The 27,004-nt window shown below is 49.5% G+C and overlaps 1 protein-coding gene across 2 annotated transcripts in view; it reads right to left on the bottom strand.

Moving 5' to 3' along the window:
• EXOC6B (exocyst complex component 6B) overlaps positions 1–27,004 on the bottom strand; it is a 187,009-nt gene that overhangs the window by 148,346 nt on the left and 11,659 nt on the right. For both annotated transcript variants that reach the window (XM_073555069.1, XM_073555070.1), the window contains exon 2: positions 320–485. In XM_073555069.1, the coding sequence (XP_073411170.1) occupies positions 320–485 (166 nt within the window). The remainder of the gene's footprint in view (positions 1–319; positions 486–27,004) is intronic.

Genomic DNA, 27,004 nt, shown 5'->3' with positions numbered 1-27,004 from the left:
AATCCTACAACCTGCAGTGATCCTCAGTCTACTGAACCACCGCACGACCAGCTCTACCCTCTCCTAGTGTATCCTCACCCATCCCCTGTAGACTGAGCCCTCGCGGGCAGGGTCCTTTCTCCTTCTGTACTTGTGTGTGCCTTGTATTGCTCATGTTTATTGTACTTGTCTATAGTTCCGTTTTTTCACTGGTAAAGCACAATGGAATAAATGGTGCTATAAAAATGAATAAGAACTGTTGGGTTCTCTCAATCCACTGGTCTCTGGTTTCGCACTCTGTGTGCTCCCTCCGGGGGTGAAGCAATTCTCCCAGTCTTACCTTCAGCTTCTCTGCCTCCCCTCGCACTTTCAGCAGCTCAGTGATGGAGTCTACGAAACCCTGATAATGGAAGTTACACATCTTCTCGATCTCGCGGTCGTGGTTCCGGATCCGTACCTCCAGCTTCTCCATAAAGTGGCTGTGCTCTTCTCCATCATATACAGACCTGGAAGGAGACAAGTTGGAGACTAGAGTTACTACTGACCCCAGACAGAAGATCAGAAACAATTTATTTTTCACACCCATATTCCCACCAGTCATCCTGAGTTTAGCTCCGACTGTCCGATCACCTAAGTCCTGTGCAAGCCGGAATGCACTGCTCATAGGAGAACAGCAGAACACTGAATGCAGCTCTGGCTGTGACTGGAGGGCTGCCTGCCCATATGCAGAACTTTGCCATCAGGACAAAGCGATCAAGAGCGCTGCAAAATGTCAAACGCAGAACCGTGGGCATTTCATGTAATGCCCATCACACCATGTATCTGCATAGGGTTACACCATACCACGTGAGCGCCACCTGCTGGCACACACAGCACAGGACATTACCCGGTCTCTCAGCAGCATGTGAGCAGGACCAGGTACTCAACCTCAGGTGTTTACATTCACATAAAGCAACAAGAGACCGTGAAAGTGGGAAACTGTGTATAGTGAGGGTGCAGAACGACAGGTGCACAAATCACTGGACAGAGGAGAAGGAGGGGGCAGCTTCCTAAAAAGTAATGGCAGTGCCGAGGCCAAAGACACTACATAAAGGACACACGCCTACCCAGAGTACATCTACTACATAAAGGGCACGCACCTACCCGGAGTACATCTACTACATAAAGGGCACGCACCTACCCGGAGTACATCTACTACATAAAGGGCACGCACCTACCCGGAGTACATCTACTACATAAAGGACACGCACGTACCCGGAGTACATCTACTACATAAAGGACACGCACGTACCCGGAGTACATCTACTACATAAAGGACACGCACGTACCCGGAGTACATCTACTACATAAAGGACACACGCCTACCCGGAGTACATCTACTACATAAAGGACACGCGCCTACCCGGAGTACATCTACTACATAAAGGACACGCACGTACCCGGAGTACATCTACTACATAAAGGACACACGCCTACCCGGAGTACATCTACTACATAAAGGACACGCACGTACCCGGAGTACATCTACTACATAATGGACACGCACGTACCCGGAGTACATCTACTACATAAAGGACACGCACGTACCCGGAGTACATCTACTACATAAAGGACACGCGCCTACCCGGAGTACATCTACTACATAAAGGACACGCGCCTACCCGGAGTACATCTACTACATAAAGGACACGCACGTACCCGGAGTACATCTACTACATAAAGGACACGCGCCTACCCGGAGTACATCTACTACATAAAGGACACGCACGTACCCGGAGTACATCTACTACATAAAGGACACGCACGTACCCGGAGTACATCTACTACATAAAGGACACGCACGTACCCGGAGTACATCTACTACATAAAGGACACGCACGTACCCGGAGTACATCTACTACATAATGGACACGCACGTGCCCGGAGTACATCTACTACATAAAGGACACGCACCTACCCGGAGTACATCTACTACATAAAGGACACGCACCTGCCCTACATACAGGACACGTCTACTACATACAGGACACCTCCCCCGAAGACGTCTACTACATACAGGACATCTCCCTGTCTACTACTTACAGGACACCTCCCCCAAGGACGTCTACTACATATAGGAGGCACACCTTCCCCGAGCATGTCTACTACACACAGGACGCGCACCAGCCCTGAGCACATCTACTCCATACAGGACACCTCCCTCGAGCATGTCTACTACATACAGGACACGCACCTGACCCGAGCACGTCTACTACATACACGACACCTCCCCTGAGCACGTCTACTACATGCAGGACAGGCACCTTCCCCGAGCACGTCAACTACATACAGGACATGCACCTGCCCCGAGCAAGTCGACTCCATACAGGACACCTCCCCGAGCACGTCTACTACATACAGGACACCTACCCCTAGCACGTCTACAACATACAGGACACGCACCTGCCCCGAGCAAGTCGACTCCATACAGGACACCTCCCCCGAGCACGTCTACTACATACAGGACACGCACCTGACCCGAGCATGTCTACTACATACAGGACACCTCCCCCGAGCACGTCTACTACATACAGGACACCTCCCCCGAGCACGTCTACTACATAAAGGACACGCACCTGACCCGAGCACGTCTACTACATAAAGGACACGCACCTGACCCGAGCAAGTCTACTCCATACACGACACCTACCCCGAGGACGTCTACTCCATACATGACACCTCCCACGAGCATGTCTACTACATATAGGACACGCCCCTCCCCCCAAGCACGTCTACTACATACATGACACCTTCCCCGAGCACGTCTACTACATATAGGACACGCCCCTCCCCCCAAGCACGTCTACTACATACAAGACACCTCCCCCGAGGACGTCTACTACATGCAGGGCAGGCACCTTCCCTGAGCACGTTTACTACATACAGTTTACTACATACACGTTTACTACATACAGTTACATACACTTAGTTGTACATATATTGCAGAGTACAAGTCTGCATAGACTTCAGTCTGAATTGTGATTGCTATAAGTGTGTGCTAGAAGTGTGAAGATTAATTTAAGAATTAAAACCAGAATTGAACCAGAAGGGAACTGAAGGTAACTGGACACAGTCACTGTAAACAATGTTTCTGTTTGTTTTCACTTTCACCCCAATAATCCTTCACTTTCTGCTAATTCCCCTAATCCCTACTCCTAGTAAGGAACTGTTCATCTCTTCTTCAATCCTCCCCATCCACCTCACCTCCGCCTCAAAACTGTTCCTTAACATACAATCCTCTGTCTCCAAACACAGACAGCCCCCTCATGCCCTCTCCTGCTCCCACCTGCTAACACTTTCTCTGCTCCTTCTCACTGCTGGTGATATCTCTCCAAATCCTGGTCCTCCTCACCACATTCCCACAGTCATTTCTACCTCCCATCCACGCTCTATCACAACCTTCCGTAACCTCTCCAACCTTATACCCATTCACCCAGCCCCCGCTTCCCCAGTCCCACTAACAGGAGCTCTGTGGAACGCTCGCTCTGTCTGCAACAAGCTTTCCTACATCCATGATCTTTTTGTTACTACCAAACTCTCCTTCCTCGCCATCACCGAAACCTGGCTCACCCCTTCTGACACAGCCTCTCCTGCTGCACTTTCGTATGGCGGCTTCCACCTTTCTCACACCCCCCGCCCCAGCAGCAAACATGGTGGAGGAGTTGGTTTTCTCCTGTCAGATACCTGCTCCTTCACCCCAATCCCACTGCCACCCTCTGTTACCCTCCCTTCCTTTGAGGTGCACTCTGTGCGCATCTACTCCCCCTCCAACCTCCAACTGGCTGTCATCTACCGCCCCCCAGGGCCAGCCACCACCTTCTTTGACCACTTCACCACCTGGTTACTTCATTTCCTTTCCGCGGACATCCCTACTATCATCATGGGCGACTTCAACATCCCCATTGACACTTCCCTCTCAGCTGCCACTAAACTTCTATCTCTCACTTCCTCCTTCGGCCTCACTCAATGGTCTTCTACAGCCACCCACAAAGATGGCCACACACTGGACCTCATCTTCACCCGCCTCTGCTCCCTATCTAACCTCTCTAACTCACCTCTTCCTCTCTCTGACCACAACCTGCTCACATTCTCTTCCCTCTTCACTCCATGTCTACAATCCCCACCCCACAAACTTTCACACCCTCGCAGGAATCTTAAACACCTTGACCTACACTCATTCTCCGAATCCCTCCTCCCTCTTACAGATATAAGTTCCTTACACAATGCGGATGACGCTGCCGCTCTATATAACACCACAATAGCTGTAGCTTTGGAATCCGCTGCCCCACTTACACATACCAAAACTCGCAAAATCAACAGACAGTCCTGGCACACCAGCCTGACCAAAGAGCTGAGGCGAGCTTCCAGGGCTGCTGAGCGCAGATGGAAAAGATCCCACTCCAACGAGCATTTCATCGCATTCAAACAGTCCCTCACTACTTTCAAGACCACACTCGCCACAGCTAAACAAACCTACTTCTCATCTCTCATATCCTCCCTGTCTCACAACCCTAAACAGTTATTCAACACCTTCAATTCTCTCCTCCGCCCCCCAGCACCTCCTCCCTCCCCACTCATCTCAGCTGAAGACTTTGCCTCATTTTTCAAGCAGAAAATTGATAACATCAGGGACAGTTTTGGTCAACAACCCCCAGAGCCCTTCCTCCCGACTTCCCAGCCCTCCACCTTCAAAACCAACTTCTCCACCATTACAGAAGATCGACTCTCCACTCTACTCTCAAGATCACATCTCACCACCTGTGCACTCGACCCGATCCCATCCCACTTCATCCCAAACCTCACCACAGTCTTCATCCCAACCCTAACCCATCTCTTCAACCTATCACTAACAACTGGTGTTTTCCCCTCAAGCTTTAAACATGCCTCCATCACACCTATCCTCAAAAAGCCCTCTCTTGACCCATCCTCTGTATCTAGCTATCGCCCTATATCACTTCTCCCATACGCCTCCAAGCTACTGGAACAACACGTCTACCTTGAACTGTCCTCCCATCTCTCTTCTTGCTCCCTCTTCGACCGCTTACAATCTGGCTTCCGGTCACACCACTCCACTGAAACTGCCCTTACTAAGGTCACCAATGACCTCTTAACTGCCAAGAGCAAGCGACACTACTCTGTCCTCCTCCTCCTGGACCTGTCGGCTGCCTTTGACACAGTGGACCATTCCCTATTATTACAGACCCTCTCATCCCTCGGCATCACAGACTTGGCCCTCTCCTGGATCTCATCATACCTAACAGACCGGACATTCAGCGTCTCCCACTCACACACCACCTCCTCACCTCGCCCCCTATCTGTCGGAGTCCCACAAGGTTCAGTCCTAGGGCCCCTGCTGTTCTCTATTTACACCTTTGGCCTGGGACAGCTCATAGAATCTCATGGCTTTCAGTATCATCTTTATGCTGATGACACACAGATCTACATCTCTGGACCAGATATCACCTCCCTACTAACCAGAATCCCTCAATGTCTGTCCACTATTTCATCCTTCTTCTCCACTAGATATCTGAAACTCAACATGGACAAAACAGAATTCATCATCTTTCCCCCATCTCACGTGACCCCCCTACGAACCTATCAATTACAGTAAATGACTGCCCACTCTCCCCAGTCCCACAAGCTCGCTGCCTCGGAGTAATCCTTGATGCTGATCTCTCCTTCAAACCACATATCCAAACCCTTTCCACTTCCTGCCGACTTCAACTCAAAAATATTTCACGCATCCGTTCATTCCTCACCCAAGAATCTGCAAAAACCCTAGTCCATGCCTTCATCATCTCTCGCCTTGACTACTGCAACCTCATGCTCTGCGGCCTCCCCTCAAACACTCTCGCACCCCTCCAATCTATTCTAAACTCTGCTGCCCGACTAATCCACCTGTCCCCCCGCTATTCCCCAGCTTCTCCCCTCTGTCAATCCCTTCACTGGCTCCCAATTGCCCAGAGACTCCATTACAAAACCCTAACCATGACATACAAAGCCATCCACAACTTGTCTCCTCCATACATCTGTGACCTCGTCTCCCGGTACTTTCCTGCACGCAACCTCCGATCCTCACAAGATCTCCTTCTCTACTCCCCTCTTATCTCCTCTTCCCACAATCGCATACAAGATTTCTCTCGCGCATCACCCCTACTCTGGAACTCTCTACCACAACATATCAGACTCTCACCTACCATCGAAACCTTCAAAAAGAGCCTGAAGACCCACCTCTTCCGACAAGCCTATAACCTGCAGTAACCACCGATCGACCAAACCGCTGCACGACCAGCTCTACCCTCGCCTACTGTATTATCACCCATCCCTTGAAGATTGTGAGCCCTCGCGGGCAGGGTCCTCTCTCCTCCTGTACCAGTTATGACTTGTATTGTTTAAGATTATTGTACTTGTTTTTATGTATACCCCCCTCACATGTAAAGCGCCATGGAATAAATGGCGCTATAACAATAAATAATAATAATAATAATAATAATAATAATAATAATAATAATAATACAGGACACGCACCTGCCCCGAGCAAGTCGACTCCATACAGGACTCCTCCCCCGAGCACGTCTACTACATATAGGACACCTCCCCCGAGGATGTCTACTCCATACAGGACACCTCCTCCGAGCACATCTACTAAATACAGGACACCTCCCCCGAGCACGTCTACTACATACAGGACACCTCCCCCAAGGACGTCTACTACATGCAGGACAGGCACCTTCCCCGAGTACGTCTGCTACATACAGGACACGCACCTGCCCCGAGCACGTCTACTACATACAGGACACCTCCCCCGAGCACGTCTACTAAATACAGGACACCTCCCCAGAGAACGTCTACTACATACAGGACAGCTCCCCCGAGGACGTCTACTACATATAGGAGAAGCACCTTCCCCAAGCACGTCTACTACATACAGGACACGCACCTGCCCCGAGCACGTCTACTACATACAGGACACCTCCCCCAAGGACGTCTACTACATAGAGGACATGCACCTTCCCTAAGCACATCTACTACATATAGGACACGCACCTGCCCCGAGCACGTCTACTACATACAGGACACCTCCCTCGAGGACGTCTACTACATAGAGCAGGGTTCTCCAACTCCAGTCCTCAAGGCCCACCAACAGATCATGTTTTCAGGATTTCCTTAGTATTGCTCAGGTGATAATTTCTTCACCTGTGCAATACAAAGGAAATTCTGAAAACATCATCTGTTGGTGGGCCTTGAGGACTGGAGTTGGGGAACCCTGACATAGAGGACACCTCCCCGAGGACGTCTACTACATGCAGGAGACGCACCTTCCCCGAGCACGTCTACTACAAACAGGAGACGCACCTTCCCCGAGCACGTCTACTACATACAGGAGACGCACCTTTCCCGAGCACGTCTACTACATACAGGAGACGCACCTTCCCCGAGCACGTCTACAACATGCAGGAGACGCACCTTCCCCGAGGACATCTACTACATGCAGGAGACGCACCTTCCCCGAGCACGTCTACAACATGCAGGAAACGCACCTTCCCCGAGCACGTCTACAACATGCAGGAAACGCACCTTCCCCGAGCACGTCTACAACATGCAGGAAACGCACCTTCCCCGAGCACGTCTACAACATGCAGGAGACGCACCTTCCCCGAGCACGTCTACTACATGCAGGAGACGCACCTTCCCCGAGCACGTCTACTACATGCAGGAGACGCACCTTCCCCGAGGACGTCTACTACATGCAGGAGACGCACCTTCCCCGAGCACGTCTACAACATGCAGGAGACGCACCTTCCCCGAGGACATCTACTACATGCAGGAGACGCACCTTCCCCGAGCACGTCTACAACATGCAGGAAACGCACCTTCCCCGAGCACGTCTACTACATGCAGGAGACGCACCTTCCCCGAGCACGTCTACTACATGCAGGAGACGCACCTTCCCCGAGCACGTCTACAACATGCAGGAGACGCACCTTCCCCGAGGACATCTACTACATGCAGGAGACGCACCTTCCCCGAGCACGTCTACAACATGCAGGAAACGCACCTTCCCCGAGCACGTCTACTACATGCAGGAGACGCACCTTCCCCGAGCACGTCTACTACATGCAGGAGACGCACCTTCCCCGAGCACGTCTACAACATGCAGGAGACGCACCTTCCCCGAGGACATCTACTACATGCAGGAGACGCACCTTCCCCGAGCACGTCTACAACATGCAGGAAACGCACCTTCCCCGAGCACGTCTACTACATGCAGGAGACGCACCTTCCCCGAGGACGTCTACTACATGCAGGAGACGCACCTTCCCCGAGGACGTCTACTACATGCAGGAGACGCACCTTCCCCGAGGACGTCTACTACATACAGGAGACGCACCTTCCCCGAGGACGTCTACTACATACAGGAGACGCACCTTCCCCGAGCACGTCTACTACATACAGGAGACGCACCTTCCCCGAGCACGTGTATTACATACAGGAGACGCACCTTCCCCGAGCACGTCTACTACATACTGGAGACGCACCTTCCCCGAGCACGTCTACTACATACTGGAGACGCACCTTCCCCGAGCACGTCTACTACATACAGGAGACGCACCTTCCCCGAGCACGTCTACTACATACAGGAGACGCACCTTCCCCGAGCACGTCTACTACATACAGGAGACGCACCTTCCCCGAGCACGTCTACTACATACCGGAGACGCACCTTCCCCGAGCACGTCTACTACATGCAGGAGACGCACCTTCCCCGAGCACGTCTACTACATGCAGGAGACGCACCTTCCCCGAGCACGTGTATTACATACAGGAGACGCACCTTCCCCGAGCACGTCTACTACATGCAGGAGACGCACCTTCCCCGAGCACGTGTATTACATACAGGAGACGCACCTTCCCCGAGCACGTGTATTACATACAGGAGACGCACCTTCCCCGAGCACGTCTACTACATACAGGAGACGCACCTTCCCCGAGCACGTCTACTACATACAGGAGACGCACCTTCCCCGAGCACGTCTACTACATACAGGAGACGCACCTTCCCCGAGCACGTCTACTACATACAGGAGACGCACCTTCCCCGAGCACGTCTACTACATACAGGAGACGCACCTTCCCCGAGCACGTCTACTACATACAGGAGACGCACCTTCCCCGAGCACGTCTACTACATACAGGAGACGCACCTTCCCCGAGCACGTCTACTACATACAGGACACACACTACATATACATTCTGTATAGAAGTCTAGTGAATCTTCAAGGCCACACTAGGGACAATATTATGGACCATCTGTGATCTTTTGTAAGCCCTGGACCAGACCAGCCACAGATCAATAAAGCCACTGACCAGTGCCATTGTTGTCCACAACAGAGACCATCATGTATAAATCACGGACAAGAATTACCCAGAACACGTCCACCTGTACCACCAGCACGCCCAACGCTAGGTCTTGCTGGTGCGCGGCGTGGCCTTAGTCTCCACAAGGTTTTCATTGTACACAAAAAAAAAAGCCATAAAAGTGAGAAATAAACAGGAAGCGCTGAGAGGCGGCAACGCCACCACCGTGAGGATGCTCCATTGTAAAACTTTGCCATGGAAATGATCAAAAACAAAATGTCAATCCAGTGACCGGGGTAAAGAAGTTCTGGCTCCACGTGCCAAACCACCAGAGCTATTAAGACCCCCGTGCAAAAAAAAAATAAAATATTTAGCAGGAGAAGAAAATCTAAGACATGAAATAAAATAAATCAAGTGGAACAGAACAAGACTGGTGGTAATGAAACAAAGGCCGCGTCGTCAGTGGTTTCAATTACTGGGCTTGTTGGTTTCAATTAGAATGAAAAAGGAAAGAACGGAGGGGGCGCCGATTACTGGGGGCACTTCAGGAGGACTTGGTGGGGGTGAAGACATCTTCTCCTTACCAGACATAATAGAAATCCTGTTTATTCCCGGAGATAAAAATAAACAGCGGCAGATGGAAGCGGAAGGAGAATGGTAAGAAGTGGGGGATTACCGGCCATGACAGCTAGGAACAAGGGGCGATGTTCCCAGTGACCACTACAGCATGATTATGCCCCCCCACACACACACACTTTCCAACAGCCGGACCCCAAACCTGCCACATATTAAATGGCCACTGCCGTTTCAACAAACTTTGCATAAAGTTAAAATTGATAGCGAAAATAAACTTTGCAATTATTTAAAGGGATAAGCTTATTTTTCATAAAACTCCCTCCTGAACTCACCATCCACTCTGGAAAAAAAAAAAAACCGCTCAATCCCAAGTTGCTCATCTAGAGATCAAGTTACAGCTGCCTATTGAGGTCCATGGAAAGTGGAAGAAGAGTGAGAAGTAAAAAAAGTAAATGTCACTTTCTATTAAGTGATTTATCTAGCTATGGTGCAGAATTCACAGGTACACTGCTCAGTACTGCAGAACAATGTCATTCATGCTGCTGCTTTCTAATATGCATCTCTCCTTTGTGCTGGACTCAAACTACAATGCTCAGTACTGCTGTATAATGATAGAAATGCTGCTGCCTTCTAGTTTTTATCTTGTTAAAATGCTGGATTCACAGCTACATGGCTCAGTACTGCTCAATAACGTCCTCCATTGTGTCGCATTCTAATGTTTACCTCTCCTCATTCATGCATGCTCAAGACACAATGCTCAGTACTGCTATATAATGAAAGACTAGAAAGCAGCAGGTCTATATTGCCAAAATGCTGGATTCACAGCTATACTGCTCAGTACGGCATAGCAATGTCCTCGATGATGATGCTTTCTAATGTTTACCTCTTTCTCAGTGTGGGATTCAAGCTACCATGCTCAGGACTGCTGTATAATGATAGAGCTGCTGCTTCCTAGTTTTTATTTTGCCAAAATGCTGGATTCACAGTTACACTGCTCAGTACTGCAGAACAATGTCCTCCATGCTGCTGCTTTGTAATGTGTATAATTTTACATATGTGCTAGTTTCATACTACACCACTCAGTACTGTTGCATAATGTCCTCCATTCTGCTGCTTTCTGTTAGCATCCTCAGTGCTGGATTCAAGCTACACTTAGTAGTGCTGTATAATGATAGACATGCTGCTGCTTTCTAATTTTTATGTTGCCAAAATACTAGATTACTAGATTCACAGCTACTATGTTCAGTACTGCAAAACAATGTCCTACATGCTGCAACTCCTTTCTAGTAAGTGAATATCTCATCCTAGTGCTGGAATCAAGTTAAACTGCGGCATAATGCTCTCCAGGCTGCGGCTTTCAAGTGTTTATCTCACACTGCTAAGTACTGCTTTATATAATAAGAATAATAGGAAGTGTTACACAAGATAGCAGACTGCACTGAAATCTGCTTCAATGGTCACTACTCCATATGGTTAAAAGTATGTAAACCCTCAATGCTGTATAATGATAGACATGCTGCTGCTTTCATGTCTCTCTCTGAAATGCTGGATTCACAGCTATACTGCAGAACAATGTCCTCCATGCTGATGCATTTTTATGTGTATTTCTCCTCAGTACTGATTCAAGCTACAATGCACAGTACTGCTGTATAATGATAGACTTGCTGTTGCTGTCTAGTGTTTTGCTCATCAAAATGCTGGATTCACAGCTACACTTCTCAGTACTACTGAATAATGTCCGCAATGCTGCAAAAGCATTCTAGTCAGCGAATATCTCACCATAGTGCAGTAATCAAGTTAAACAGATGCATAATACTCTCCATGCTGCTGCTTTCAAATGTTAATCTCACACAGTGCTGAATTCACAGCTACAATGCTCAGTACTGCTCTATAATGTTCCCCATGCTGCTGCTCCTTCTGAACATGTATATATGTAGAAAGTGTTACACAAGACGGCAAAGCAATCTGCTATGTTTGTTAGTACACTAAATGGTGAAAAGTATGTGCACCCCTAATAATTGAGTTCTGTCCCAGCATGACTGAACAAAGCAAAACACAGACATGGGGGTGCGAGTTTGGAACGTTATTACCTCGGCTTCCATCCATCTTTAGAATTAAAATGTCACATCTGAGCCCGACCTTCCTAACTAACGTCCGGCACCCGACCTCACAAATGAAGTGAGGTCCATGTAATACTTTTTAGACCCAATGATATCTCAGGGGGCATATGGGCCCACCTATGCATGCCCATACGTATATTTCTTAAAAATAGAGGTTAACTACAAACCCCACGGTAGAGATCCCTCTATGCCGCAGTCATCATAAGCAATCAGACCTCATTATTAAACGTAAACAGGAAAATATAGGAAACTACATCATTATTGGAAGGAATTTGCTAAAGACGCCGGCGTTTCATCAAAGCTCTAGAAGGAATTAGTGTTAATGATTGTGTGTACAATCATCTACTCGGACTATATGTATACAGCACACGGGGGAAAATAATTCCACAAAGCTAAATAAGAGTAGAAACCTATAGCCAAAGTCTCCAAAACTAAGGACGCAGAAGAGGCTCCCTCCCAAGGAGATCCTGAGGAAGGACAGGTCTCAAATAAGTCATGGAGATGACGAGACGATGCTTAGAAGAGGGGTCTCTCACATCTGATGATTTCCAGATATTTCTCTACACGGTATAAACAATGGCCTTTCATTTCACATGATCGGTAATGGGGTGGTTGGGGGTTCACCATATTCTGCGACCATTCGCTTTCTATTTTCTGCAGTTTTAGGGCTTATGTTTTGTGGGACAGGCTAAGGTCATTTTTGGGTACTGAAGACTTTTTCATTTTATTTCATTTCTGCTGACACCGGATGAGCAGTCTGGCTAGTTTTTCTTTTTTCTTATGGTGCGGAGGATGAAAGCGTTCTACGGTATTTTATGGTGTGCATCGATGCGATCACAGTGATAGCCAATGTATACTGTTTTTACATTTTGCTACTTTTGCAGGAAAAAAAAAAATAAGTTTAATTACAAAGAGGAAATAAAAAAAACTTTTTTTTTTAAATTTCACAATACTTCTTGGAAACTTGAAGCTGCGATCCTATGATCATGTCTAACACTTTGCTCTACTTGTGAGGTGCAGTGCATTACCCCATCCAGTGGGATCCGACAGGCTGCAGTGTATGGCAAACCCAGAGGCCACTGTCAGGGGACACCAAGGGGCTGAAAGGCAGAACTATACCCCCTCTGTCATAACAATCATGTGTGTGCTGGCAGCATATGAGGGGTTAAACTGCTCGGATCTGCAAGAACACCGATCCTCGCAGCTATATTTCTCAGTTGGGCTGCTGCACCTAATCGCACCGGTACCGAACCTGTACCGGGCAATCGGCATGATGTACATATCCGTCGTGGAGCATAAAGTGACCTGTGCTCATTATGGATATACACGTCACGCAAGGCTAAGGGAACAATTAAAAATATGTTATCATTTTGCATCTACTGCTCCTATGCACACTTATGTGTCTCCATGGTAACAGACAACCGTGCCCGGTGTAGTCTGTCCCTGCAGTCATTCTATGGATGGTCTCCCAGTGAATTAATGGTAACGCCAGTCATGGCTGGGGCAGTATATAAAGTACGCTTTCTGGAAGCCCCATATAATGTGACCTTAAACTCGCACCCTCCTCCCGTCCTGAATAATGATGGCGCCATCGTCCGTACGGGGGAGGGGGCGACCACACAACTGGCGTTCATACAAAACTACGAAGAGAAATTAAACTTTGCCTGGTTTGTTTCTTCTGGGAGCGGTAGCGTTCCAGCCCCCGGACGGTTCTCATTACCGGGGGCTGAGCAGACCCCTGGAGCTGCGCTGAGGACGGGGCTGGTCGCTCGCAGGTGCAGCTCTGGATTCCTCATTTTTACTAGACTCATCTGCGAGGCGCATGGGACACATGGAAAGAGAGTTTCGCAAGCAGCGTGCCACAGAAGATCATGCAACAGGCCTGACATTTATTATTAGGACGCCAAATTTAGTTCTTGGGGGGTGGGGGAATCAAAGCCTCATAATGATGGGGTCCTCCACCCACGGACGCCTCCCCCATACAAACAAGATGCTTTTCATCTGTGAAATTAACATCTTCCTTATGGTTCTGCTCCAGTGAAATCCACACTCTACAGGAACCTGTGACGTACGGCGAGGACGTATGCGCTCCACGGGAACCTGCCACAAACGGCGGGGACGCCCGTGCTCCACTGGAACCTGCCACAAACGGCGGGGACGCCCACGCTCCACGGGAACCTGCAACATATGGCGAGGACATATGCGCTCCACGGGAACCTGCTAAGGGGGACGCCCGCGCTCCACGGGAACCTGCTAAGGGGGACGCCCGCGCTCCACGGGAACCTGCTAAGGGGGACGCCCGCGCTCCACGGGAACCTGCTAAGGGGGACGCCCGCGCTCCACGGGAACCTGCTAAGGGGGACGCCCGCGCTCCACGGGAACCTGCTAAGGGGGATCTGTGACGTGTGGTGAGGACATCGATGTTCTACAGGAACCTGCAATGGAGACATTCAAGCTCTACTGGAGCCCACGAGGTGGCCATAGCTCTAGTAGAATGGGCTCTGAACATCCGGAGGAGATCTACCCTGATCTTCGTAGGCTAGACTTATCGTGGATCTGAACCACAAGGCGATTGTGGATTTTGCTGCCTTCCTACCTTTATTTGGACCCCCGTACTATAAAATGTATTTTTTGTCTTGCCTTCAACCCTCCCATTGCTTTTAAGTATTTGAGAACCGTCTCCCTAACGTCTAGGTTATGATAGGTTCTTTCAGGTTTCTAGGGTTTTTGCAGAATGAGGGAAGAAGAATTTGAGTTTGAAACAACTTTAGAGAGAAAAGTTGGGTCGAGCCTCAAAACTAAACGGTCTTCAAACACTTGCAAGGACAGGTCCTGGATGGATAGGGCTTGTAGTTCCCCTAGCCTCTGCCAAAGTAATAGCCACTAAGAATGCAGTTTTGAAAGAGAGCTTGCTGATCTCCATGTCCTCGGATAGGTCGTATGGACGCTTACACAGGGTATTAAGGACCAGATTAAGATCCCAAGGTGGTACCGACCTCCGTATCAAACGCGTCAGCCTCTGTACAGCTTTGGAGAACCTAACTATCCAGGGGTGTAAGGACTGAGCCGAATCAAAGAATACACTAAGGGCCGAGATCTGCACTCTCAGGGTACTGGGTCTAAGGCCTTTTTCTAAATCCTGCCTGCAGGAAGTCAAGAATTTTAGGGCTGTTTGGATGGGCAGGACCTATTGACGCTTCTCCACAATAACTGCAGAATTGTTTCCAAATCTTGCTGTAAATGGCGGAGGTCACTGCCTTCCTACTTGCTTGAAGCGTGGAGATCACCTCATCGGATAGACCTCTGGACTTCAGGACCTCCCGTTAAGGATCCCGGCTGTGAGTTGGAGAGGGCCCGGGTTGCAATGGGCAACTGGGCCTTGGTCCCTGGCAGTAGGATGGCGTCTTCCCTCGACATCTTCCTCAGCAGAGAAAACCAGGACCTCTTTGGCCAGAAGGGTACTACTAAGATAACAGTCACCTCTTTGTCATGTATCTTCCTGAGGATTCTCGGGATCAGAGGAAGAGGTGGGAATGCGTATAAATGGCCCTCTTCCCATGACTGGGATAGATCATTGAGCCCTGTTGAACCGTCCAGAGGATCTAGGGAGAAAAATGTTCTGACTTTTGCATTTTTCCTGGTGTTAAACAGATCCATGGCTGGTTTTCCCCAGCGTTAGCACAACACATCGTCGTTCAATTCCCATTCTGTCGAGGCTACTTTCTTCCTGCTCAGAAAATCGGCCACCTGGTTCTTGGCTCCCTCTAGATGTACTGCCGAGACGGATAGGACAGATTTTTCTGCCCATGTTAAGATCAAAGCCGCTGTAGTGCCGGATGCTTTGGACCTCCTTGGTGGCGCAGAAATGCTATTGACGTTGTGTTGTCTGATAAGATTTTTATGTGCTTGCCTTTGATCAGGGACAGAACTTGGAGAAGCACTTTCCACACTGCATATAACTCTCTGAAGTTTGATGACTTGGCTCTTATCCCTGAGCTCCATTCTCCTTGGAAGTATCTCCCTTCCAAGTGGCCGCCCCAGCCTAGCTGATTTGCGTTGGTGGTGATGATTACACACGGGGAGAGAATCCATGGAACGCCAGCCTGGAGGTTTCCAGAAACGGTCCACCATCACAGAGACTTCTTCACCCGCGGGGATAGGGGCATTCCTTTGTCCAGTGAGAACTGACTTCTGTCCCATGTTGAGAGGACTGCCTTCTGCAGTTCCCGAGAGTGGAACTGACTCCATCTCACACAGGGGATGCAAGATGTCATCAGTCTCAGAATCTTCATCACTTGGTAAAAAGGATATTCTTAAATGGGAGTCTAGCAAGACCCCCAAAAAATTTTGTCCTCGGCCCTGAGACCAAGTTTGACTTCTCCCAGTTTATTATCCATCCTAGATTCTGCAGCGTGGAGATTGACATCTGGCAATCGGCCCTGAGCTGTTCTTTGGAATTGGCCCCTATTAGGAAGTAGTCTAAATAGGGTATAATTGTGATGTCGCGATTTCTCAGATAGGCGGCCACTTCTACCATTAGTTTGGTAAACACCCTGGGGGGCTGAGGCTAGGCCAAAGGGAAGGCACTGAAACTGTAAGTGACAGACCTTTCCCGGAACTCTCAGGGCAAACCTCATATTTTTGGTAGGACTCGTGAATCGGGACGTGATAGTATGCACTTTTCAAATGCAAAGAGCACATCACCATATCCTTGTCTATTAGGGGTATTGTGGACCTTATGGACTCCATCTTGAATCTCTTGTACCTGACGTATTTGTTTAGAGGCTTGAGATTTATTATTGTCCTGGTTTCTCCTGAAGGCTTTTATATTGAGAAGAGGCTTGAGAAATGACATCTGCCTCTCTCCTGAGCGGGAACTGGGACTACAGCCCCAATTCTCAGGAGGTCCTGGATGTCTGACCACATTGAGGAGGTTGAGGGAAGGCAAGGGTTGGTTATTACAAACCTCTCTGAAGGTAGATGGACAGTCTGAAATACCCGTGGATTTTGATCTTTTTCCCAGGCTTCCTGGAACCCCTTTAGCAGACCCCCTATTCTGACGGCGTCATTTTCTACGTGAGCCTGAGCCTGAAAAGATGGAATCTCTTCCCTTCCCTCCTTTGGGGTAACTCCATCTACCCGTCTTCCCCTTTCCCTTGTAGTCTGACTTCTGACTAGGCTGTGGTCTACGAAACGGCTGGTATTTCTTTGGCCTCTCTTCCGGGAACCCTTTCATTTATCTGAGGCTTTTTAAAGAATGTTGTCTAGAATGGGCCCAAACACCTCATCCCCTGAGAAGGGAATGGCACAAAGTTTATTCTTAGTTTGCCTGTCCCCTGACTAGGTCTTTAGCCAAATAGCCTTTGTAGCTGCGTTGGATAATGACCCGTTGCTGGCTGCGAATCGTACTGACTCAGCCGATGCGTCAGCCATGAAACCAGTCGCTAGTTTTAGGAGAGGCAGGGATTTAAGAATAGTGTCTCTGGGAGTCTTGGCTCTTAAATGCTCTTCCAAGTCGTCCACCCATAGGTGCACAGAGCGAGCCACTGATGTTGCGGCAATATTGGCCATAGGCTCCTTCAGGCTGGAGAAGTTCTGGAATGGGATAGAAGTCCTTTTCACCACCTTGGGAACATCCTCCCAGGTCCTGACATCCTCGGCATCAAAAGGCAGACGCAGTCTGAAGTCTCTCGGGATCACCAGTCTTTCTGGCGTCAGCCCATGCCTCCAGGAACATGGAGCGGATGTGGGCATTCACCGGGAACACTCTACTCATCTGAGAACGTAGACCGCCGAACATCTCATCCTGAATAGAGCGGGCTTTCGGCGTTTCCTCTACTTGCATGGTATCACGCACTGGTCGGAGGAGTTCATCTGTGTCCTCGGATGAAAAGAGGTACCGCTTCCCCCCTTCCGGTGGGTCAATAAGGGTTTCCCCCTCTTCCTGGTCAGAACCCTCTGATACATCGTCTTCCGAGGATATGACAGATTCCCTCTGTCTATTCCGAGAACCCTGAGGTTCTGACTGTGTGGTCTGGAGATATCCCAGGCCCGAGAAAGAAGCCTGGACCTCCTGTCTTATGATGGATCTCATATTGGCCATTAAGGAGGCTTGTTCCTCTCCAACAATTTTCACCATTCAGGCCACACAGAGGTGCTTCTACCAGGTCTTGGGCAGCTTGGCCATACAGATGGGGCATTTCTTATTTCCCCCCCCCCCCCCCCCCCCGATTCCTTGCTATCCTTCTTAGCAGCTGTCACGGCAGGTTTCTCCTCCTAGAATACACAGAGTACGGGCTATGCGTTTCTAAATTTAGGGAAGGGGTTAAAGGTGGTAATGCTTTTAGAAGCTTACTCACGCGCCCCTGGCTTTGCTCTGAGCCAACCTCTGCTTTAGTGGGATCTTCCATCCTAACTAATGGAAACAGTCCCTGTATGATAGTAGAGCAGCCTGCACAACGCTAATGACCCTATTTATACAATACCCTCCTGAAGAGCTGGCCTTCTGGAACGCTGGACCGCTGACCCAGAAGTCCTCTGGCCGGTCTGTAGACGTAACGCTGCTACGTTGTACTGAAGCCGGCCGCGACCCGGAAGCACCGGGGGGACGTGGCCAGATCCCCCGCTGGAACGCCCGCCACCCTCGGGGAGGAAGCCTGGAGGCAGCGCGTCCTGAGCCGAGAACCCCCAGGCAGGAGGAAGCGGCTCGATCCTCAGGAGCAGCGCTACACTGAGGTAGGCTGAGGGACCCTTCAGGATGGGTGTCAGCCGCAGATCACTTGGCGGCAGGAAGGGAAAGGCTGGGCCCCCCCGATCCTAGCCGATCTGCCCAGTAAGGTCAGGGATAGGAGCTCCTCTCGTTGTTCCTATCCTCCTTGGGACAGGAAAAAACACTGAAGGGTGTTAAGGGGAGGGTCCTTTTAACCTCTGTTTCCTGTCCCAATGAGGATAAGGACGTCCTCCATGGTGCTGTCAGGTGGTGAACTGGAAATATCAATATTTGCAGATGATACAAAACTACGTAAAGCAGTCAATACAAGAGAAGATAGTATTCTGCTACAGATGGATCTGGATAAGTTGGAAACTTGGGCCGAAAGGTGGCAGATGCAGTTTATCAATGATAAATGTAAGGTTATACACATGGGAAGAAGGAATCAATATCACCATGACACACTGAACGGGAAACCACTGGGTAAATCTGACACGGAGAAGGACTTAGGGTTCCTAGTTAATGATAAACTTACCTGGAGCAGCCAGTGCCGGGCAGCCGCTGCCAAGGCAAACAGGATCATTGTGTGCATTAAAAGAGGTCTGGATACACATGACGAGAGCATTATACTGCCTCTGTACAAATCCCTGGTTAGACCGCACATGGAGTACTGTGTACAGTTTTGGGTACCGGTGCTCAGGAAGGATATAATGGAACTAGAGCGGGTACAAAGGAGGGCAACAAAATTAATAAAGGGGATGGGGAACTACAATACCCAGAGAGATTAGCAAAATTAGGATTATTTAGTCTAGAAAAAAGACGACTGAGGGGCGATCTAATAACCATGGAAAAGTATATAAGGGGACAATACAAATATCTCTCCGAGGATCTGTTTATACCAAGGAAGGTGACGGTCACAAGGAGGCATTCTCTGCGTCTGGAGGAGAAAAGGTTTTTCCACCAACATAGAAGGGGATTCTTTACTGTTAGGGCAGTGAGAATCTGGAATTCCCTGTCTGAGGAGGTGGTGATGGCGAACTCAGTCGGAGGGTTCAAGAGAGGCCTGGATGTCTTCCTGTAACTAAACAATATTGTATCTTACAGTTATTAGGTTCTGTAGAAGGACGTAGATTGGGGGAATTATACTGACGGAATATAGGCTGAACTGGATGGACTAATGGCTTTTCGGCCTTGCTAACTATGTTACTATGTTATGTGTCCTCTAATTCTCTAGTCCTTTGGCAAAGGTTCTGATCTTTTGGGGATTTGTGTACTTCTCTCAAGGGTGGAGGCCACTTCAGGAGTAAAGGAAGATCTATATTGGGCCTGAATTAATAAATCCAAAATGGAGTCTCCTTCGCCCCTCACAGGTATTCACATGGCAGCAAGCCTTATGTTCTGCTCTGAGCTGACTGAGTGAGACCTGTCACTCACAGCCCATTGAGGCATTACCCCCCTACTGAGCTAGGTGCACAATGAAGGGGTTTTATAATCCCATGCCACATAGGATACAAACAATTGGCATGAAATTATATCTCCAATATTCTTCACAGAGATGATTTAGTGAATCCTGTATTGAGCAGGGGGTTAGACACGATGACCCTGGAGGAAGCCTTCCATCTCTAATGTTCTATGATTCTCCATGGGCACCTGCAGCGAGGACATCCTCGTTCTACGGGCACCTGCAAAGACATGGGCACCATCCAGCCCCGAGTGCCCTCCCATGGGCGCCATCCAGCCCCGAGTGCCCTCCCATGGGCGCCATCCAGCCCCGAGTGCCCTTCCACAGGCATAAGGGATAACCAGCAATATATTTGCAGTCTATTTCACCATAAATGGTGCATACACCACTTGTGACTAAGCATTAAAAAAAGAAAAACATTTTTCCTATCCTGTGAAAGGCACAGAGTTTAGCTGAGGGCATGAACAGAGTTAGCTGCAAGCTCCCCCTGCCAAGCGCTGCAGACACATGCGAGGCGAGCACGAGGTCACGTCAGTTTCTGCTCCATATCGATGGAATCAATTACTCCGGAGGCCGGGACCGACACTTTTATTATCTACGCTCGGAACGTACAAGTGGTGTCAATCATCAGATGCAATGGAGCAAGCAAGTCAGCCTGAAAAGTAGTCATCATCCGGGAGAGACACCAGAGCGGGGCAGTCAGCCTGAAAAGTAGTCATCATCCGGGAGAGACACCAGAGCGGGGCAGTCAGCCTGAAAAGTAGTCATCATCCGGGAGAGACACCAGAGCGGGACAGTCAGCCTGAAAAGTAGTCATCATCCGGGAGAGACACCAGAGCGGGGCAGTCAGCCTGAAAAGTAGTCATCATCCGGGAGAGACACCAGAGCGGGGCAGTCAGCCTGAAAAGTAGTCATCATCCGGGAGAGACACCAGAGCGGGACAGTCAGCCTGAAAAGTAGTCATCATCCGGGAGAGATACCAGAGCGAGGAAGTCAAACTGAAAAAGTAGTCATCATCCGGGAGAGACACCAGAGCGGGGCAGTCAGCCTGAAAAGTAGTCATCATCCGGGAGAGACACCAGAGCGGGGCAGTCAGCCTGAAAAGTAGTCATCATCCGGGAGAGACACCAGAGCGGGGAAGTCAGCCTGAAAAGTAGTCATCATCCGGGAGAGACACCAGAGCGGGGCAGTCAGCCTGAAAAGTAGTCATCATCCGGGAGAGACACCAGAGGGGGCAGTCAGCCTGAAAAGTAGTCATCATCCGGGAGAAACACCAGAGCGGGGCAGTCAGCCTGAAAAGTAGTCATCATCCGGGAGAGATACCAGAGCAGGGAAGTCAGCCTGAAAAGTAGTCATCATCCGGGAGAGATACCAGAGCGGGGCAGTCAGCCTGAAAAGTAGCCATCATCCGGGAGAGACACCAGAACGGGGCAGTCAGCCTGAAAAGTAGTCATCATCCGGGAGAGATACCAGAGCGGAGAAGTCAGCCTGAAAAGTAGTCATCATCCGGGAGAGACACCAGAGCGGGGCAGTCAGCCTGAAAAGTAGTCATCATCCGGGAGAGACACCAGAGCGGGACAGTCAGCCTGAAAAGTAGTCATCATCCGGGAGAGATACCAGAGCGGGGCAGTCAGCCTGAAAAGTAGTCATCATCCGGGAGAGACACCAGAGCGTGGCAGTCAGCCTGAAAAGTAGTCATCATCCGGGAGAGATACCAGAGCGGGGAAGTCAACCTGAAAAGTAGTCATCATCCGGGAGAGACACCAGAGCGGGGCAGTCAGCCTGAAAAGTAGTCATTGTCCAGCAGGGACATAAGAGCGGGGCCGACAGCCTGAAAAGTAGTCATCGTCCTCAGATGACATGCACACCAGGACTACGGTCAGTCTGGTACTACTGGTCCTCTACTCTAGTCACTTCCAAAGCTGTAATTACAAGTCCCTGCAGCTGCAGATGTGCAGTGCGAGCTACAGCTTAGTGACATTGTCTGACCCCTTTAAAATCTGGTCAAGCCCCGGTCATTATGGATTATTCAGGACTGTTATATGGACGGCTTATGATTAGCAGAGGTCATCACTATAAGATAAGAGAAAGACAGACTTCTGACACCCTCATGTCCCAGGTGGGGCGCCTCCCATGTTGCAGTGGTTGTGCCCGGTCCTACAGCTCCCGAGACTTTAGTCCTATATAACTGAACAGCAGCTTCCTCGCTCAGCGGATCGTCGGGAGGGCTCTGATGATACTCTATATATTTCCTTTACTTTATGAGGGCTTAGATTCTTGTAGGACAAGTCGGAGTAATTATTGGCTGCTTTCTGGGGGGTTTGCTTGGTGGGGTATTCCCACCCCACTAGGATACTTGTGCTCCGAGCGATGGGGTCTGACCTCTGGGTCCCCATGGTGCTGACGCAGTCGGTAGATCGGTGTCTTGTCCCCTCAATTAATTGTACTTCCCTGTGCACAGTGATGTGACCGCATTGTGGCCTCTTTACTCTCAGGAGCTGCTGGTATAAGTGACTACTCCCATCATCCCCTGTTCTTTGCATTCCAGCAGCTAGTGAGGCTTCTTCCCTGCCTGGCCATCGTTCATTTCTGTGGACTTGTTCCTCCACTTACTGTATGTCCTTGTGATGTGACTTCTTGTAGTACCCCTCACTGTCCACAAGGGGGCAGTGTCATCATGCTGCTGACTGATGATGCCAGAACAGGAAGGGGCCCTGTAAATGTGCCGAGGGCCAGACGCAGAGCTCCTCCTGTACTGGGGGTCAGCCGGGGGTCCCCGCATCATTAATTCTAGGTGGCATTAATTAATCTCACCCCACCAAATTACACGTTGATTTTATTTATTTTGTAGCAATTACAGGCAATGAGTCACGACACAATATGTGAAGTCAGCCTGGGCCCTTGCACATGTTTCTCATTCTCTTAAAATACTCTGTGCTGTGAGAGTCTCATATCTCATGGAGCTACATAAAATGTGGGTGCAGAACAGGACTTGTGGTGCAGACCTTCATACACAGGGGGCTGATCAGTTTCAGCCCAGATTTTAATTTCTGTGTTGGGTAAAGTAACATCTCGGAGGCAGAACTAGCGATGGCTGCTGTCCGATGTCAGGTGGCATAAGTACTAGGTGCGGGATCAGAAGGGAGATGCCCAGTGCCCATCTACTGCAATCAGCCCGCACACACGCACACTGACCAGCAGAGGGAAGCAACACACCTGGTTACTATCACACAGGGAAAGAAACTAGAAAAATAAAGAGGCTGCTACCAGAGAGATCGTCCAGCCACACACAAGGGGCTCTGCAAGACTGTACACAACGTCTCGTGTCACACTGCAAAATATCCAATATTCTGCAGTATTCACAGGCACAAACCAGAGAGAACATAGAATCGTAGAGTTGGAAGGGACCTCCTGGGCCATCTGGTTCAACCCCCTGCTCAATGCAGGATTCATCAAATCATCCCAGTCAGATGTCTGTCCAGCCTCTGTTTGAAGACTTCCATTGAAGGAGAACTCACCACTTCTCGTGGCTGCCTGTTCCACTCATTGATCACTCTAACTGTCAAAAAGTTTTTTCTAATATCTAATCTGTGTCTCCTCCCATTCAGTTTCATCCCATTGCTTCTAGTCTTTCCTTGTGCAAATGAGAATAAAGATGATCCTTCTACAATGTGACAGCCCTTCAGATATTTGTAGACAGCTATTAAGTCTCCTCTCAGTCTTCCCAGATCCTGTACCCGTTCCTCATAGGACAGGGTTTGCAGACCGGTCACCATCCCGGCAGCTCTTCTCTGAACTTGATCCAGTTTTTCAATATCTTTATTAAAATGTGAAATTTTATTTTTTTAAATAACAGAACTACAGAAAGCGAATAATCCACACAAGAGACAGCGGCAACCGGAGAGCATGTGACCAACTCCAAGCAGAGCACTTCAACTGCAAGCCGGCAGCCTACAACCGGGGCGCACTGTACTACTACTCCAATCATCCCCCTACAACCGGGGCGCACTGTACTACTACTCCAATCATCCCCCTACAACCAGAGCACAGTACTACCACTCCAATCATCCCCCTACAACCGGGGCGCACTGTACCACTACTCCAATCATCCCCCTACAACCGGGGCGCACTGTACCACTACTCCAATCATCCCCCTACAACCGGGGCGCACTGTACCACTACTCCAATCATCCCCCTACAACCAGAGCACAGTACTACTACTCCAATCAGCCCCCTACAACCGGGGCGCACTGTACCACTACTCCAATCATCCCCCTACAACCGGGGCACACTGTACCACTACTCCAATCATCCCCCTACAACCAGAGCACAGTACTACTACTCCAATCATCCCCCTACAACCAGTGCACAGTACTACTACTCCAATCAGCCCCCTACAACCGGGGCGCACTGTACCACTACTCCAATCATCCCCCTACAACCGGGGCACACTGTACCACTACTCCAATCATCCCCCTACAACCGGGGCACACTGTACCACTACTCCAATCATCCCCCTACAACCAGAGCACAGTACTACTACTCCAATCATCCCCCTACAACCAGTGCACAGTACTACTACTCCAATCATCCCCCTACAACCAGAGCACAGTACTACTACTCCAATCATCCCCCTACAACCAGAGCACAGTACTACTACTCCAATCATCCCCCTACAACCAGAGCACAGTACTACTACTCCAATCATCCCCCTACAACCAGAGCACAGTACTACTACTCCAATCAGCCCCCTACAACCAGAGCAGAGTACCACCACTCCAATCCAATCATACCCCTACAACCAGAGCACAGTACCACTACTCCAATCATCCCCCTACAACCAGAGCACAGTACTACTACTCCAATCATCCCCCTACAACCAGAGCACAGTACTACTACTCCAATCATCCCCCTACAACCAGAGCACAGTACTACTACTCCAATCAGCCCCCTACAACCAGAGCACAGTACTACTCCAATCATCTCCCTACAACCAGAGCACAGTACTACTACTCCAATCATCCCCCTACAACCAGAGCACAGTACTACTACTCCAATCATCCCCCTACAACCAGAGCACAGTACTACTACTCCAATCATCCCCCTACAACCAGAGCACAGTACTACTACTACTCCAATCATCCCCCTACAACCAGTGCACAGTACTACTACTCCAATCATCCCCCTACAACCAGAGCACAGTACCACTACTCCAATCATCCCCCTACATCCAGAGCACAGTACTACTACTCCAATCATCCCCCTACAACCAGAGCACAGTACTACTACTCTAATCATCCCCCTACAACCAGAGCACAGTACTACTACTCCAATCATCCCCCTACAACCAGAGCACAGTACTACTACTCCAATCATCCCCCTACAACCAGAGCACAGTACTACTACTCCAATCAGCCCCCTACAACCAGAGCAGAGTACTACTACTCCAATCATCCCCCTACAACCAGAGCACAGCACTACTACTCCAGTCAGCCCCACTACAACCAAAGCTTTGTACTACTACTCCAATCATCCCCCTACAACCAGAGCACAGTACTACTACTCCAATCATCCTCCTACAACCAGAGCACAGTATTACTACTCCAGTCAGCCGCACTACAACCAGAGCAGAGTACTACTACTCCAATCATTCCCCTACAACCAGAGCACAGCACTACTACTCCAGTCAGCCCCACTACAACCAAAGCTTTGTACTACTACTCCAATCAGCCCCCTACAACCAGAGCACAGTACTACTACTCCAATCATCCCCCTACAACCAGAGCACAGTATTACTACTCCAGTCAGCCCCACTACAACCAAAGCTTTGTACGACTACTCCAATCAGCCCCCTATAACCAGAGCACAGTACTACTACTCCAATCATCCCCCTACAACCAGAGCACAGTACTACTACTCCAATCATCCCCCTATAACCAGAGCACAGCACTACCACTCCAATCATCCCCCTACAACCAGAGCACAGTACTACTACTCCAATCAGCCCCCTACAACCAGTGCACAGTACTACTACTCCAATCATCCCCCTACAACCAGAGCACAGTACTACTACTCCAATCATCCCCCTATAACCAGAGCACAGTACTACTACTCCAATCATCCCCCTACAACCAGAGCACAGTACTACTACTCCAATCAGCCCCCTACAACCAGTGCACAGTACTACTACTCCAATCAGCCCCCTACAACCAGAGCAGAGTACTACTACTCCAGTCAGCCCCACTACAACCAAAGCTTTGTACTACTACTCCAATCAGCCCCCTACAACCAGATCACAGTACTACTACTCCAATCATCCCCCTACAACCAGAGCACAGTACTACCACTCCAATCATCCCCCTACAACCAGAGCACAGTACTACTACTCCAATCAGCCCCCTACAACCAGAGCACAGTACTACTACTCCAATCATCCCCCTACAACCAGAGGACAGCACTACTACTCCAATCATCCCCCTACAACCAGAGCACAGTACTACTACTCCAATCATCCCCCTACAACCAGAGTACAGTACCACTACTCCAATCATCCCCCTACAACCAGAGCACAGTACCACTACTCCAATCATCCCCCTACAACCAGAGCAGAGTACCACTACTCCAATCCAATCATCCCCCTACAACCAGAGCACAGTACCACTACTCCAATCATCCCCCTACAACCAGAACACAGTACTACTACTCTAATCATCCCCCTACAACCAGAGCACAGTACTACTACTCCAATCATCCCCCTAC

The sequence above is a fragment of the Dendrobates tinctorius genome, unplaced genomic scaffold (genome assembly GCF_039654945.1).
Source record: "Dendrobates tinctorius isolate UK_male_01 unplaced genomic scaffold, ASM3965494v1 ptg000216l, whole genome shotgun sequence".
NCBI classification, from domain to species: Eukaryota; Metazoa; Chordata; class Amphibia; order Anura; family Dendrobatidae; genus Dendrobates; species Dendrobates tinctorius.
The sequence above is the reverse complement of the archived record's forward strand: the minus strand, read 5'-3'. Positions and strand labels throughout refer to the sequence as shown.